Source organism: Lissotriton vulgaris, chromosome 11, assembly GCF_964263255.1.
Source record: "Lissotriton vulgaris chromosome 11, aLisVul1.2, whole genome shotgun sequence".
NCBI classification, from domain to species: domain Eukaryota; kingdom Metazoa; phylum Chordata; class Amphibia; order Caudata; family Salamandridae; genus Lissotriton; species Lissotriton vulgaris.
In genome coordinates this window covers 266,837,063-266,854,785 of record NC_141699.1, presented here as the reverse complement: position 1 = coordinate 266,854,785, position 17,723 = coordinate 266,837,063, and the positions used below count along the sequence as shown (strand labels likewise).

At 44.6% G+C, this 17,723-nt stretch overlaps 1 protein-coding gene across 1 annotated transcript in view; it reads right to left on the bottom strand.

The window, feature by feature from the left end:
• The window catches only part of LOC147679638 (acyl-CoA dehydrogenase family member 11-like), a 415,381-nt gene that overhangs the window by 45,437 nt on the left and 352,221 nt on the right, over positions 1-17,723 (bottom strand). The window contains exons 11-13 of the mRNA XM_086943210.1: positions 3,282-3,374; positions 3,083-3,190; positions 1,817-1,988 (exon numbers count right to left, since the gene is read on the bottom strand). Coding sequence (XP_086799336.1) covers positions 1,817-1,988; positions 3,083-3,190; positions 3,282-3,374 — 373 coding nt within the window. The remainder of the gene's footprint in view (positions 1-1,816; positions 1,989-3,082; positions 3,191-3,281; positions 3,375-17,723) is intronic.

Sequence of the window (17,723 nt, the reverse complement as noted above, 5' to 3'; positions counted from 1 at the left end):
TTAATGTTTTTATCCATTGTTAATCTATATATATGCTACGGGTTTTTTAAATATAGTTCTTTTACATTTTTTTTAAAGAAATTATTTGCTGTAAAATTTTGCACCTTCTGGACCATGTTGGCCGAAATAAAGGTACATTTGACTTGACTTGACCTATGAGAATGTCTTTGAGAGGTGTGGTCTCTTCTTGTTATATGGCAACTTTTAATTTTGTAATTTAGAATGGATGCTCTATGGACAGAATACCTTTTCAGAGAATTCTTACTAGAGACACAGGTATTACTGATGCTGGAACCACAGGAGTTGGAGCCATAAGTGGAACTGGAGGCACAACTGGAGCCTGAACCAAATGGTGGAACCAGAGATGTGGCCACCAATGTAACTACTGCAAACACCTGTGGTGGAGACTATCAAGAAGGTGAAGGAAAAGGCAATATCTCTATTGCAGGTGTCAATTCTTTTGCAGGAGAATTGGTTCTTTGCTATTTGAGTCACACCTTCCTGGTAAGCCTCTCAACTTTGACTAGTGATTCGATGTCAAAGAGCCCTTCAACTTTGAACCCTAACATTTGTTTGTCATTGTGTGATCTTTTGATGTCGAATCAACTCTCACTGGAGAGCAGGAAGCAACCATACCAGTTCTCCCGTTTAAGTACTTTGATGGCAGTAGTCGTTGTGAAAAGACCTCTTCCCAGAGGAGCATCTTCTTGGTTCTCCTGAGGGAGCGTGTGAGAGCGGAGGCAGAAGGAGCCCCTTCGCCATGTTTCACAGACCTCTCTGATCCGGTCTTACAGGCTCAAACAAGATTTCTTTTGCCTGTCAAAAAAACATTTTTTTTTCTATTTTTTCAGGTTATTTGGAACAGTTTCAAGAAAATGTCAATCTTCAGTTGAGTGAGACTTCAGCAAACATACAAGGCACAGGAGTCTTTTTACTGTTTTTTTTCCCACCAAGAGGCACTTCACAAAAATTACATTTTGGTGAAGATTTCGGACAATAAATGTCAAGTGAGATGTACATCTAAAGGCTTGGGAAGCTTTTCCACTGCCTTAAACCGCGAGTCGCAGAAGCATTGTATAGAGATGCACCTGCTGCTTCTCTAGTAATGATGCGCAGAAATGTGGCTCCATAACACAATCTGACCCTCCCACCCCACCATGAGCTACAGAAATACTGAGGCGACAGCTATCAAAGAGTACACCCGAGCAGAACCAGATATTTCAGTTTGTGTTCTCTTTCAACTTTAACAAAGGTTTTGTTTCTATTAAGCATTCTGCAAACCTGTGCCATTGCACTGAAATAATGAAATACGGATGTAGTCTGAATATAAAATTAAAAAACTTAAATGGGGCTTTGAGCAAAGGGAGAGGGTAATGGACTTAGAAGGCAGACCAGGGGATGGGGGGACGAGGCAGAGAGAAGAGGCAGGGGAGGTGGCAAGGGTTGGTTGTAAAGTGGGGCGAATGGGACATGATCGAAAGGTAAAATACAGGCAACAGACTAAAGACAAGTAAGGCTTAAAGCAAAGAAAAGTTACGGGCATCCTGATATATTATGTATATTTTCGCATGAGCCTTTATCATCTGACATAAACCTGCATATGTTCTGTTGATTTCCTACAGTTTATTATCTATTCGGTATGGATGTTTATTTTTGCCTCTTTCCTTGTAGCCTAATGCTAATTTACTGTTATCACTTGAGAACACATGCATATTTGTAATACAAGTATGTACTGCAGTCCTTGTTGCTGTTCGAAGAACTATACCTTTAAAACTTAATAAAAACAACTTAAAAAAATAAAGTATTGAACAGTTACCTATGTAGATTCTTGCCAGACTGTAAGCGAAGTCTCTTGCTGCAAGTTCCATAAACGTGGGCCCCTTCACGGTAGCCTCTCGTATAAAGACTCCCAGTTTATCCACTGCAGATGTTGTCAGTGCTACAGAGGACTTCAACGCAGGTACTGATGAGGCCACATCCAGCTTCGCCTGAAAGAAAATGAAACGCTTATTAAAGACTGAAATGGTGAATAAAGGATGCCCACACTGCCAAAGTGCTGGTGCTGCTTGGGGGATGAGCACATTGTTAGAGGGCCGCTGCATTGGCAATCGAGTGATGAGACGAGGCTCACATCACCCAAACACTTCTTCATCAATATTGCATCCTTCATGAAACCACAGGCTTTATATATTTTACTGTCATAAGGCTGAAAATACTGGACATACATAATATAGCAGTAACATGAATAGCTCTTTTAGAACCCTTTACGACTCGAGTTGCTCAGTACAGGAGTCAAGGGAATGTGAACCTAGGATTAACGTCGTCCGCTGGTGTTCCCCCCCCCTCCCGAACCACACAATAAGGAACCGAATGGGGAATAACATGCAGGCCCTTAAATTATCAGGCCATTTTACGCATGAGATTTCCAAACTGCAGAACCACTTCACACATGAATGCCACATGCTTTCAATCTGAATTTGTACCGAAATGACCACTTCTCATAACTCGTCATCGGTGTTATAGTGCATCTGCCCCCATTATTTGTCTCGATTGTATTAAGGAAATTAGGTGAATCTCTGCCTCCGAGTCCCCCTCCACTATCTTCATCTTCATGGTGCACGACAGATAGCAATCCTCTTGCGGTATAACTACTGCAGCAGACTTGCATGCCTAAGAGGAAACAAATTAGGACTCACATGCAATATTCCTATAAGGTTTGCGCAGTTTTCTGACCATTTTGATGAAACAGGCAGTGGGGAAGTTCAAAGAAAGTAGGGATGGCTTGAAGCCATCCCCTTTCAGCCTAAAACACATGCCAGTATATTGGCTGAGCCTCTAGCATTAATCCAGTAGGGTACAGCTGGCAGCCACCTTGCATCACGTGGAAGAGACCAGGCCACAGCACCAGATCATATTGATAAGACCCTTTAATGAGGCCATACTATGAGGAACAGCAACACTGTTATTGTATTATAGCATCCAGAGATATTGCTCGATGAGATTTGACAACACTGAAGAACCATAAACTAGCGGGCAGCTGCTGAGAAAGTAATGGAAGACCTACCAAGGAAGAGAAAGTTACCTGGACTGCCGAGAAGAAAGCAGTCAGCACAGCTTCCTTACTCTTGGTAACAGAACGCAGGACATCCAGTGACAGGATGTTGGTGGTGCCTTCCCAGATGGGGTATACCTGAGAATAGATAGAGAAGTGATTCGTAGGAGCTCACGCCCATATAGGCTGACAGAAATAATACAAGGCTTTCTTCTTCTTAACTCCTTACCTGTGCGTCCCGCAGCATGGATGGTAGGCCGGTGTCCTCCATGTAACCCTGCCCCCCAAAGCACTCCAGGCCCTCGGAGATCACAGCCATTGCCTACAACAAAAATGTTGCCTCATCAGTGCCTAAAGAATTGCCTGCAGCCTTTTCCAGTAAGGTCAAAGTTAGCTGCTGTTCAATGTATGCCCGAGTTCTGCTGCAGGGGCATCTCCTTACAAAATGAAGGATTAACCTGTGCACTATGAAACTGTGGCACATTTGTAATAATAAATTGCCTTTTTAGATCACAATTTATACTGCATGTCTGATTTTTCTGAATACTGTAAATAACAGATATTTCTCTTAATGGCACTCGGTTTGCCAGCCCAGGAACGATGAAAGGCTGAATCAATCTTACTTCAATTCAAACATTAGAAAATGATTTAATCATCTGTAACTCCAGTTCCAGAGAAGGATTAGTTACTTACCTGTAATCCTAGTTCTGATCCAGGGGTATACTCATCAAAGTCATAAGCTTTGAATTATCCCCGCCTATGTACGGGATCCCAGAGCATTTAGAAAATACATATAAATATATATGTATATATATATATATGTGAAAACATATATTTGCAGCCTAAAACATTTCCCAACTGGCAAAATTGCCGCAAAATTACATAAATTAGCATACATACAGTAGTACTCTCCCAACCCCTAAGGAAGAAAGAGAGCAGTAAACATTTGCATGCAACAATGCTTTATTGCCGTAGGAAAAACCTGTAATTGCAGGAATTTGCCAGTAGGCTGTAGTAGTGTATAAAGCAACAAAGAAAACTGACAACTTTAAGGCATTAGAGTAGGGGTACCGTGCCTTTAAGACCTGAAGGCGACCCTCTGCTCCCATGGTGCACCACAGATGGAAGTTGGGTCAGTTCTTTTTGGAGGTGTGTAACACCGGAGTAGATCCACAATAAACATCTCATAACTTTATGAACCTGCCCGTCCGGGGAGGTGGGCGGGAGCTTATGACTTTGATGAGTATACCCCTGGATGAGAACTAGGATTACAGGTAAGTAACAAACCCTTCTCATCCAGGGGATACTCATCAATAGTCATAATCTATGAATAGATTAGCAAGCTCATACCCAAAGTCTCGCGGACGAGCAAGAAGTAAAAACTTCACAGAATGATGATTAAGACACACATTGCAAATGCATCTTATGCAAATAAGTTCCTTAAAGAGGCCTGCCCTACTCTGGCATCGGCCTGAGTAACTGAGTCCAGGCAATAATGGCGGGTAAAGGTATGCACAGACCGCCAAGTTGCCGCTTTACAAATTTCAGAAATAGGAACATTACAAAGGAGAGCTCTAGTGGAAGCTTTCCCTCTAGTAGAGTGTGCATGTGGTTTACCCTGTAAGGTCTTGTTAGCTAATTGATAAGCTAAAGCTATACAGGAGACAATCCAGCGAGAAATGGACCGTTTGGAAGCTGACAGGCCAGTATTAGTACTGCCATAATGCACAAAAAGCGGTCAGACTTTCTAAGTGGAAGGGTTTTTGACAAGTAGAACTTCAGGACCCTCCGGAGATCTAGAGAGGGTAATGACCTCTCCGGGGGAGTAAAAGGTTTAGGAAAAAAGGTAGGTAAGGTAATAGACTGGTTGATATAAAAGTCTGAAACTACCTTATGCAGAACACTTGGGTGCCTTCTTAAGACCACCCTGTTGGCATGAAAAACTGTGTAAGGTTCCTTACAACACAAGGCCTGGATTTCGCTGACCCTACGGGCAGAGGTAATCACCAATAAAAAAGCAGCTTTCGAGGTCAAGTGCTGCAAAGAGGCCTTATGTATAGGCTCGAAATGAGCACTCATCAGTTTAGTGAGGACGATATTAAGCTCCCAAGGAGGGGAGGGGGACCTCACCAGTGGGAAGACTTTCTTAAGTCCTTCTAGAAAATCTTTAACTACAGGCATAAGGAAGAAAGATGTTTGATTAGGAGTCTTCCTATATGCTGTGATGGCAGCTAAATGAACCCTGATGGAGGGGTATTTCAGGCCTGATCTCGCTAAATGCAACAGATATGGAAGAATCACCTGCTCTTGGCCATGTACCGGGTCAAGAGAGTGCTCAGGACACCATAAGAAAAACCTCTTCCACTTGAAAGCATATGACTTCCTAGTGGAGGGTCGTTTTGATTCTTTAAGAATAGTCATGCAGTCTGCTGGGAGGTCTATGTGTCCATATTGGATGACCTCAGGAGCCATGCCGTGAAGCGAAGGGAGGGGAGATTGGGGTGAAACACTTTCCCCTGGTCCTTGGACAACAAGTCAGACAGCTGTAGAAGATCGGGGTACCACCACTGGCGTGGCCACTCTGGTGCTATCAGGATCATCCTGGTGTTGGTCCTGTAGAATTTCTGGATCACCGCCGGGATCAGAGGCAGGGGAGGAAAGGCGTAGAGTAATGTCTGCGACCAGCTGATCAAAAGACCGTTCCCCAGGGATCCCTGTTGGGGGAACCTGGACGCGAAGACGGGGCATTTTGCATTGGCCGCATCTGCGAACAGGTCTATGTCCGGTACGCCCCATCGCAAAAAAACCTCCTGCGCGACTTCCTCCTTGAGCACCCAATCGTGCGCTTCTACGAAGACTCTGGTTAGGCAGTCTGCTTGGACGTTTAGAAGTTCTGGTAGATAAACTGCCACGATGGAAAGGCCCCTTGCCAGGAGCCAATGCCAGATGGCTTGTGCCTCCAGAGACAAGACTCTTGACCTCGTGCCTCCCTGTTTGTATACATAGAACATAGTTGTCGTGTTGTCCGTCTGAACCTGGAGGTAGTTGGTGCGTAGAGAAGGATAAAGAGACTTGATCGCCATGCACTTGGAGAATGTCCGAGGTGCAGATTTCAGGCCAAACGGAAGCACTCGATACTGGTAGTGATGGCGTCCGATCTGAAACCGTAGAAATTTCCGATGCTTGACTGACACTGGTATGTGGAAGTAAGCGTCCTGCAGGTCGATGGCACACATCCAGTCTCCCTGATGAAGATGCGGGAAGATCTGGTGCAGGGGGAGCATGCAGAACTTTTCTTTTTGTATGAATTTGTTCAGCAGTCGTAGATCCAGAATGGGCCTGTATTCTTTGACAGTTCCTCTTTTTTGAACCAAGAAATACCAGGAGTACACTCCTTGATTTCTTTGAATGGGGGGGGAACCTCCTCTATGGCCATCTTCTTTAGGAGGACAGATACTTCGTCTTGTAGCAATTGACTTTGGAATCGGGGAAGGTGCTTTGCCTGAAGGAGGACTTGCGGAGGAGGTGATTTGAACCTCAGCAAGTAACCATGCTGCACAATATTCAGCACCCATCTGTCTTTTGTTATGGATTTCCACTCTACCAGATGATGAGAAACACTCCCTCCCATCGGAGTGGCGAACAGTCGTGGAAGAAGCAATGGCTCAGGTTGCTTGGAGGCGGACTGATGCTTGTTATTGCTACCTCTTCCTCTGCCAGGACGACCCTGCTGGAACTGCGTTTTCTGCTGAGACTGGGATTGCCACTGAGGGGTTTGAACCCTCTGCTGAAAATACCTCCTGTCTCCCTGGTGAAAGCGCTTCTTGAATTCCTTGCACTTTTCTAATCCCACAGCCTTGACAGTGTCCAGTTCCGCTTTCATTTTGGACATTTCGTCGTCCGCATGTGTTCCAAAAAGAGAGTTACCATTGAATGGGAGATTCAATATCTTCTTCTGGGCGTCTGGCTTGAGCCCTGTCAGGCGGAGCCAGGCTGAACGACAGGAGCAAATAACATGTGAGTAGCCATGGGCCGCAAGGTTAGAGGCATCCACTGCGGCGCTGATGACCTGATTGGCTACAAGCCCTCCTTCCTGTATAATCTCAACAAAGTCTTGTCGATCTTCTTTGGGAAGCTTGTCTGTAAAGCGAGTCAACGAGTCCCAAAGGGACCAGTCATACCTTCCAAGCAAAGCAGAGGCACTAGCCACCTTCATAAATAAAGAGGGGGTGTTGCATACCTTCCTGCCAAACGAGTCCATAAGTTTGCTGTCTTTTTCAGGTGGTACCGAGGAAGAGGTAGTGCCTGAATGGGACTTCATGGCAGCCGCCACAATAATGGAGTCCGCAGGAGGATCAGATCTGAGGAACAAGGGATCCTCTGCAGGGGCCTTGTACTTTTTGGCTATCCGAGATGGAACAGATCCCACCACCGCTGGTGTGAGGAAAGTAGACATAGCCGGTTCCAGGAGGCCGGGGAATAGGGGCAGTAGAGGCTGGGCGCTGTGCGATGACGAAGGGTATCAAAAATCACAGAAGTGGGAACCACTGGAGTATGCAGCGTAATGTTGAGCTTTTTTGCTCCCCTGCTCAGAACATCAGAGAAAGTCGCGATGTCGTCAATTGGAGAGACTCGGGAAGGAGGCGTAGATGAGAAGGTCGTAGAGTAATCTCGGTAAGACGATCTAGTACAAGACGACAATGATGAAGATCTTGTACGCCGCCTCTAATGGGGCCTGTCACGATGCCTGCTGTGACAGTCCCTGGACCTAGAGCGATGTCTTGATGGAAATCTCAGTCTAGGAGAAGGTCTTGGCCGGATTGGAGAAGGACTTGGCCTGACAGGTGTTCTTGGCCGGACTGGAGAACGTGATCAACATTGAAGTACCCTATGCACACACACAGTATTGCTGTACACGTAGGTAGTAGTACATAAAAATTCAAAGAAACAATATTTGCAGAGAAACAGTAACTATTCAAACAATTGGAAAAAGAAGACGGTGACGTGAGATAGTCCTTTGGTTTTTTAATTTCTCAAAGCTTTACAACAGCCAGCCGACACATGTTTCATCGCTTGCGCGAATCCTAAGGGCTGGAAACAACAAAATAATGCTTTTTGTAGACAAGACACAATCTTAGATGACGATTACATATTGATTTGTGCTCACGTTCAAAAATGAGGACAAGTTCAAGCATGAAATAATTTTGGTTCTCTACAGACCTTTGGCTTATACGCAGCTACCTAGATGTATGTGTTGAAATATGACTTTTTGGAAGATACACACCACTGAAGTGGTAAATAGCACTAAGATCACCTGAACGTCTGCCTGGCATTATGCCCGATCGGATAGACACGTTGTTCATTAAAGATTCACTGCTCACCGCGCAAGTTAACATTTATCTCGAGTGTTGTTCGTGCATGCTAGATCTTGGTGATCTTTCACAGTGTGCCAATCCACACACACGCTGTGATGTGTCAATTCACCAAAAATCCAGAGTCCAGCACAATCACCTTAGTTGACCACCAAATTAAGTGCACTTTGCTTAAGCTGTCTTCCATTTACCAGCTCAAATTTTCAACCATTGGTCACAATTTCATGCCAAAGGACTATCTCACGTCACCCTCTTCTTTTTTCAATTGTTTGAATAGTTACTGCTTCTCTGCAAATATTGTTTCTTTGAATTTTTATGTACTACCACCTACGTGTACAGCAATACTGTGTGTGTGCATAGGGTACTTCTACATTGATTTTGTTGGGTTTTGCCAGTTTTCTGGCCTTACCTTTGAGTGGTTATATGGTTTTCCACTCACCCAGTTGCATCACGGAAACTTTTTGTTAGTGCTTCTATAACAGGCCGTGCGCCCAGTGCTAGATTGACATCTAAAAACCGTTCTGTCTTTCGTACTGGAGAACGTGATCTGGTCCGAGATCTTGGTCTGGGTGAAACCCTGAGCCTCCGAGGAGACCTAGACGGTCTGGCCAGGGTTCTTGCCGTGGATGGAGAGTATGTGCGGGAGTAACCCGAGCCCGGGCTACTCTGACCTCCTGATACAGCCCCTTGAGGATGATGAGGCACCAAGCTGCGTGATCTGTCCGCAGATCTGGGTGAAGGTTCCGGGGAGATCTCCACGATATTTAAACCAGGAGATGATTATTTGCCTCCTGAAGATCTGGAACCTGGGGACTCCACCACCACCGTCACTTGATCCCTCGATGGCGAAAGCCTCGAGGTCGAAGACATCTATGTGACCAGTGGCGTCGAGCGGTGTCTTGATGTTCTCGACGTCGATCGACCACGTCGTGAGGGGCTCGACTGAGAACCTCGATGTTGATCTCCCTCGACGTCGGTCAGATGGAGAGCCTCCATGACGTTGTGTCGACGACGACTCTCGAAGTCGTGTCGACGATGGCCTTCTTCGACGTCGTGTCGACGGCGACCTTTCCTGGCGTCGCCTCGACGACGAAGGATGGGATCTGGAAGTCCCTCTCGACGGTGGCCCGCCAGCCGGCGGCGACCTGGATGCCGTCTTAGCTCTCGACGCTGACCCCCTCAGGGGCGGCGGAGAGTGTCTCGACAGACTTAGAGATGGTAGCAGCCATAGACTTCGAGCCCGAAGTATGGCGCCTGGACGCCGACTTACTTGACTGCGACGGAGATCTTCGACGTCGTGATGTTGATCTGGGCCTCTTCGACAGCGACCTCAACGGAGTTCTTCGACCTTCCTTCCTCTTCCTGGGGGCAGGAGAAGCGGAACAACGCAGTTTTTGGCCCTGCTGGCTTGTAGAAGATCTGGGGACTGTAGAAGCACCCACCTGGTGACTTCTGTCTTTCTCCTGCATGGCATGAAGTCGAATTCTCTCCCTGTCGCGAAGAGTACGTCTAGAAAACTTTTGACAGTGGTGGCACTGGTCAGGGTTGTGTGCAGATGTTAGGCACACAATGCACACAGAATGTGGGTCAGCCAGAGCCATCTTTTTGTCACAAGAAGGACATTTCCGGAACAGAGCAGGAATTCCGACAGGAAATTCTTGGGGGTTACCACAGAAAATAAATCAGAAGCCTTAATAATCCAAAAAATGTCGACATTTTAGAGAAAAATCTCTCAAAATCACAATTTCAGTTGAAAACTGAAGAGCTCAAGCTACAGGATCCTCACAGAAGGAGCCGGAAAAAAGAACGGACCCAACTGCCACCTGTGGTGCACCATGGGAGCAGGGGGTCGCCTTCAGGTCTTAAAGGCACGGTACCCCTACTCCAGAGGTCTTCAAACTTTTGGATGCCGAGACCCCCCTGTCAACATTTTCAAGCGTAAGGACCCCCTCCTGACAAAAATTTCAAAAACTCTAGGTTATGAGGAAGGTGAGGAACAAATTATGCGACAGGCTTCACTAAATTGTGTGAGTAGAAAATGTAAATACTGTTCTGTGATGCTGCGCATTTTGGGGTAGCATTGCTTTATTATTTAGATTTTTTTTTAAACACAGTAATACTGAGGAAAGATTTCACCCCATCAATACCAGTTTATAACCAAAATGCAGCAATTAACATCAGAAAGATCTCTAGTCAACCTCTGTGAAGGGCCTCCCAATCCGCAGGAATATGCGCTGCCACATTAGAAGCTCATCTGGCCATGGCCGGGAGCAGCAAGGGTGCATTCAAACTGTGGTGGTCTTGTGCAGAGTTAAGCAGTTTACCCATGCCCCTTTCCTCTCACCCCCTTCCTTCCATCCCTCTCTTCTCTCCTCTCCCAACCCCGGATCCCTCTCTCACATTGCAGGCAGATGGTTATTAGCCCCAGGACACCTTTTGGTAACAGTAGCGCACTACAAATGTAAATAATAGGCAGAAGCAGGATATCCACTCGACCCGAACTTCAGGGGGGGTTAACACTCCCAGCCAGGGCTTGTCCAAGCACTGGTCGCACACAGTGCAACAGTCTTTCCACCTTCTCCATGAATTCCCTCACTACCACCCACCATCAATACACCTCATCTCTCTATAGCACCTGTCTGACAAACATTTCATTTTTTTATAGCGCTACTCATAGTTTACTCACACTCAGTTCTGTGATGTGCATGGTACATCTTCTTTGTACCAGGCACTTTAACCTTCTGCACTGTCTGCGTGACAAGAGTGCCCAAGTGACTGCACGGTGAGCAATGCAACAGTGTGAGAGTATGGTAAAAGGAGTGACTGCAGGGTGAGTGAGGTGACCATATGAATTTGGGTTTGGCTGTAAGTACAGAGTAGGACGAATTAGTGCATGGTTAGTGATGGCCTTGTTTGAGTGAGCTACAGATTGAGTAGTAAGGGGGGACAGCTGAGTGGAGTGTCACATGAGTGCAGGGTGAGAAGTGTGCTCGTGTGACTGCAGGGTTAGGTACAGAGTGAACAATGCAAGCAAATGTTTTGTGCAGAGTGATCACTGTGAGAGCAGGGTGAGCGGGTGAATGTTGTGAGTGCATGGTGATCAGTGTGAGTGCATGGTGATCAGTGTGAGTTCATGGTGATCAGTGTGAGTGCATGGTGATCAGTGTGAGTGCATGGTGATCAGTGAGTGCATGGTGATCAGTGTGAGTGCAGGGTGAGTGGGTGAATAGTGTGAGTGCATGGTGATCAGTGTGAGTGCATTGTGATAAGTGTAAGTGCATTGTGATCACTGTGAGTGGCGGGTGAATGGTGTGAGTGCATGGTGATCAGTGGGAGTGCATGGTGATCAGTGTGAGTGCATGATGATCGCTGGGAGTGCAGGGTGAACGTGAAAGTGAAGGCGAGAATGAGAAGTGAGTAGTTTGAAAGCAGGGTGCATTCCCAAAAACATGAAGCGTAGGGTTTCAGATATAAGTTAAACTATTGCTATAATGGCATTAATCAGGGTTCGAGGGTGGAGGAAATAAATAATGTGCTGATCCTGCAACTAACTTCCAGTCTAATGATTAGGGTTACCAGCTCATTATTTTGATGGCCCAAAAATAAGCAGTCACCTACAGCTGTATTTTTTGCACTTATCTGTGAATTCTTAGAACAGCAAATATAAATAGAAAGTACTTTTAATTGTGTTCTATGGATGCCTTAATGATCCATGACTAATAATTAAAGAGAATAAAGACAGAACAGTCACATACCTAATTAATACATACTTTTTATTTATAACTCAATTTAGTGTCAAGAGCAGGTCTCTGCAGGATCTTTAAACAACACATAGCAGGCATGTTTCTTTTGGCAATTCAACTTTATATTTCTTTTTATTAAATGCATTCTCACACTACAGCAGTAAGTGTAAACATACAAATGTAAGGAATAGGCAGAGTGGGGGCCCAGGGGGTACTGGAGCCATAAAAAAACTAAGCTTTGGTAATCAGATAACAAATGGCATGTAAATATGCTAATGGTCTTGAAAGACCTGTGAAAAACTGGGCCGGAGATAAGACTCCAGACACTGCCCAGCCGAGGCCCCAGGAGCTCGAGCTGCACTGCAGCAGCCCGGGCTGAGACACAGGATGAGGGAGGAGGGGGGCTGAAGCCCTGGAGGCACTGTGAAGGCGCGACCCCCTTTGCATCGCTCCACGGCCCCCCTGGGGGTCGTGCCCCACAGAATGAAGACCCCTGCCCTACTCTAATGCCTTAAAGGCAAGGTGTCAGTTTTCTTTGTTGCTTTATACTCTACTGCAGCCTACTGGTAAATGCCTGCAATTACAGGTTTTTCCTATGGCAATAAAGTATTATTGTATGCAAATGTTTACTGCTCTCTTTCTTCCTTAGAGGTTGGGAGAGTACTACTGTATGTATGCTAATTTATGTAATTTTGCGGCAATTTTGGCAGTTGGGAAATGTTTTAGGCTGCAAATATATGATTTTAACATATATATATACATATATATTTATATGTATTGTCTATATGCTCCGGGATCCCGCGCAAAGGTGGGGATTATTCATAGATTATGACTATTGATGAGTATACCCTGGAAGAGAACTGGTATCTTTCATAGACTCATACGCTTAACTCACTCCCTACAGTCAGGCTGTAAATCCCCAGTAAAAATAAAAAAGAGTAAATAGTGTTAAAATGGCAAAAGGCCTCAACAACAGTCTTTGTTTAGTAGCACATCCACCACATTTGAACTTCAGCCAATGAGGTGGTAATGCTGAGTCTACCACGCTTAGAGTCCAATATAGCCCATATTTCTACTGCACGTTATGTGTTAGAGTGTCAAAGAGAGCAGCTCGGCTCAAACTTGTGTTGTGACCTTATATTAGTTACTTCTTAGCTATTACTTTGTACTGTATAGAGTTTAGCCAACCGTTTCATCTTCAAATAAACTGTGAGCTGCTGTAAGAAATTTCTGATATTTTCACATCAGTACTGACCTAGTGGAACGCTGAGCTGTCGCCAACTGGCTCTTTTTTAAAAATTTTTATTGAAGTTCATGGTGCATTTGACAAAACAAATAATTAATCATAAGCAAGGTATAAGAACATCTGATACAATTAAATGATCACTCAAATATAAACAGCTAAAACACATTACATGACGTGGGGATAAAAAGATGCAGAAGATCTACCAATAAATATAACAAAACAGTACATTTCAAGTTCTTATTCTGTCCTCCAACCATTTCTTAACCGGGGCCCATAATCGTCTTCCCATCTCTCGTTTTTTAGCACCTTTAAGTTCATAGAGACAATACTCAATATTATAAATACCTAAAAGTCTAGAGATCCACATCTGAAAAGAGGGGGCTGTAACATCCTTCCATCCGGCCGAGATCAAGATTCTGAGCACAGCAACCAACATAAAAGCCAAAGCAGCCTCATCCTCTGTTAAAACCGGTTTAGAATCTGAGCCAAATAACATCAATGTTGGGGATAGATCGATCTTATGACCTAGCAGCCCCTCCCAAAATGTTGTTATTCCATCCAGAACAGGGGCCAGCCGCTCACAAGTAAAAAACATATGTAATAAGTCTGCTTGCCCCTTATTGCATCTCGGGCAACAATCGTCATTCCTGATACCCCAGGCAAATAGTTTGGCCGGTGTATGATACAGATTAAAAACGGTTTTAAAATGCTGAGCCCGTAAATTTGAAGCCCGAAAGATCTTTTTATTTAACCATAATGCTAGGTCCAGATCTACATCCGGGTTTCTCAATTTGATTGCCCAGTCACTCTCTACTTTTCCTACATCATCCTGTATTCTGGACACCAGCAGATTATAAATCTCTTTTTATCTTCCTGCATCCTCTTCCAATGACCTCGACCACAAAGAAATCTACCAGGGGCTTAAGGTTTGGCCTTTAAGCCTGTATGATGCACGCAATTTGGCCATAAATAAGCCACTGATTTACAGGAAGGCCGTATCTCCTTTGCATGTCCTCAAACCCAATTATCTTGTCTCCTACCATTAGGTCTCCGATAGTCTTAACCCCAAAACCCTTCCATATTTGTAGGTTCCTATCATTTCTTAACTGAGGAAAAAGACTCGAATTTTCCAAAAGAAGAGAAGGGTTAATTTTAGGGACATGAAAGAATTTTAAGATTGATTTCCATACTTCCCATGCCCCCAACAGGATCTTAAATCGTGCCTTCTTATAGAACCTATATTCCAATTCAGTCAACAGTAGGCCCATTGCTTTCCCCCCCCCCATCAGCAATTTGAAGATTGGAGGGGGACCCTGACTGTCTAAATTAGTCGAGCCAGCGTCAGATTGAAGCAGAATTGACATCTGGATCAGGAGACAAGACCAGTGATACAGTCTCAGGTTGGGGAGTGCCATCCCACCCCTTTCCCTCAGAAGGGACATAAGGGTCGTCGATCGTCTAACCTTACCATACTACCATATGAACATAATAAAGGGAGACTCGAGTTGCTTCAGAATTTTCTCCTCAATGTATAGGGGAATGGCTCTAAATAGGTACAACACCCTGGGAAACATCACCATTTTTAAGACATTTACCCTCCAAACCAGAGAAAGATGAAGAGCATCCATCCTTTTCAGTTCTGTCTCTATGGATTTAATTAGGGGGGGTAGTTCTCTTCCACTATCTTACCCACTGAAGCATTGATATTTACCCTAAATAAATTGCGGAATCAAATTATCTTAAGTCAGATCTTGGTATATTCTTAGAGCAAATTATCTGGGTTTTAGATTCATTTAAAAGATATCCAGAACCTTGACCGAAATCTTTAGTCATCTGTACCAATTCCGGAAGTGCCTGCTGCAGATTTGTTGTGATAACCGCCAGATCATTAGCGTAGGCTAGGATCTTATTTTCATAGCCGTTATAGATCACTGGAAAGATTCTAGGGCACTCTAAAATTTTCTGAATGAGAGGGTCTATGTACAGAGCAAAAAGTATGGGGGAGCAGGGACAGCCCTGTTGCATCCCTCTACTTATCTTAATCTTATCTGACTTCTCTCTCATAACCGTAATTGTTGCCACTGGATCTATATACATAGCCTTGATAGCCCTGATGACATTCGGACCGAAACCTCTCCCAGCCAAAATACCCCAAAGGAAGCTCTATACCACCCGGTCAAAAGCTTTTTCTGCATCGAGCAGGATCATGGCCATCTCTCCCCCCGCGACTTCCTGGGCGTCAAACAAAGTTATCGCTCTACAAGTATGATCTAGGCCGGTATGACCCCGGTTTCTCAGCTGGTTTACCTTTCTTATGGAAGACTATAACATTAGTTTCTTTCCACGAGTCCGGGACCACCCCCGAATACAATATCCCATTAAATAAATCTACTAAGAGAGGAACGATCTCACTTTCCATTGCTTTATACACCTCCAAGGGGAGACCATCAGGGCCAGATGCTTTCCTTGGTGCTAGCTCTCGCAGAGCAGATAAAACTTCTGCAAACGTAATATCCTTATCGAGGGCTGTTCTTGTTACATCATCCAAGCAGGGTCCATTGTCGATATATCCCTCCAATTGATTGTTATTGAAAGGATCCTCCTCATATAATTTCTGATAGTAGTTTTTAAACACCAACAGAATATCCTTTATCTCTGTATATGTTGTCCCTTCCTCTTCTATACACACAATCGCATTCTTTGATCTTTCCTGTCTAATCCGGAGAGCAAGAGCTCTGCCAGCTTGCTCTCCCGTTTCGTATCTCTTTGCCCTTGAGGATTGGTACTCCCCGATTGCTTTCTGTGTAACCTCCTTCTGCAATGCCGCTTTTACTGCCAGCAAGACACCCTGACTAGCCTCACTATTACCACCTGAAGCAATATCCTTTATATGTTGTACTTCCACCTTAACCAACTTATCTATTAGTTTCTCTACTTCGCTCCTATCTTCTCTTCTAAGCCTGGCGGCACAGCTGATCGTTTCTCCTCTCAAAGCGGCTTTAAAAGCCTCCCAGACTCCATTCCGAGATGTGCTGTTTCTATTTGCCGCAAAAAATTCCCCAGCCCATATATTCAAATGATCAACAAATCTACTATCTGCCAACAACCTTCTTTCAAACGTCCAGTTTGCTTTAGACCGTTCTAACCCTCCCATAACATAATTTAATAACAGGGGGTTATGATCTGAGATAACCCTTGGAAGTCTACATATCTTAACTTTTTCAGATTCTAAAACCGAGACAAAAAAGTAATCCAATCTTGAATATTTCTGGGCTGGATTAGAAAAGTAAGTATATCCTGCATTTGAAGGCTCTTCAGCTCGCCATACATCCTGTAGCCCATGAGAACCTAACATAGCTTGAACCGCCTTAAAAACTCTGGGTTTTCTCCCCTAATACAGTATACCTGTCCCCCATTCAGATGAAATATTTAAGTCTCCTGTAAAAACCAAAGGAGAGGGCCAATTTGCAAGCTCAGTTTCTAGAAAATCGTAAATTTCCGAATCGTCCTCATTAGAGCCATATACCGTACAAATAGTAAGGCCCAATTCCATCACTATAATCACCCATCTTCCATTGCTATCTGCTTTCATTTTTCTAGCTTTCCCTAGACTTTTCCTTCCTAAGATAGCGACCCCCCTAATAGTTGATGTTTGTGTTGTACAGGCTAATAATTCAAATCCGTTTACGAAAAGCAAATTTCTCTTAGACCAAGGGAGGTGGGTCTCTTGCAAACAGAGAACATCTATTCTATTATGTTTTACCACATATGCTAATTTCTGTCTTTTTCTCCAATTGTTTAATCCCCCCACATTCATTGTACAGATATTAATGCGCGCCATCAAACTTAGTGTAGCAACCTATACCAAAAAAACGTTCAGAAATCTTTTTCCTTGCTGGCATTCTTTGTCCATTACCAATTCTGCACCATTCCCTCCTTTTTCCATTTTTTACCCCCTTTCCACCTTCCCCCCCCTCCCTTTCCCTCTCTCCCCCCCGGACACCCACACACAGCACCACCCGCCCCTCTTGCCCCCCTCCACCCACCCTCTCTACTCTGTGAAGCGCACTGACCTAGTCTGTGCATGTGATGGTTCGCGAAGTGTAGTGAAGGTTGTTTAAATCAGATCCCACAGTATCAAACCTGAAAACCAAAGAGATTAACCTAACCTAACCTGATTCGCCCAAAACCTTGGAGTCAAGCCAAACCAAGTTCTCCCAAACAACTAATGATACATAAATGGTGAGTTTCCTGACCAAATTTTCTACACCAACATTCGTGAGCAAACCACCATAAATTTGTCAGAACGC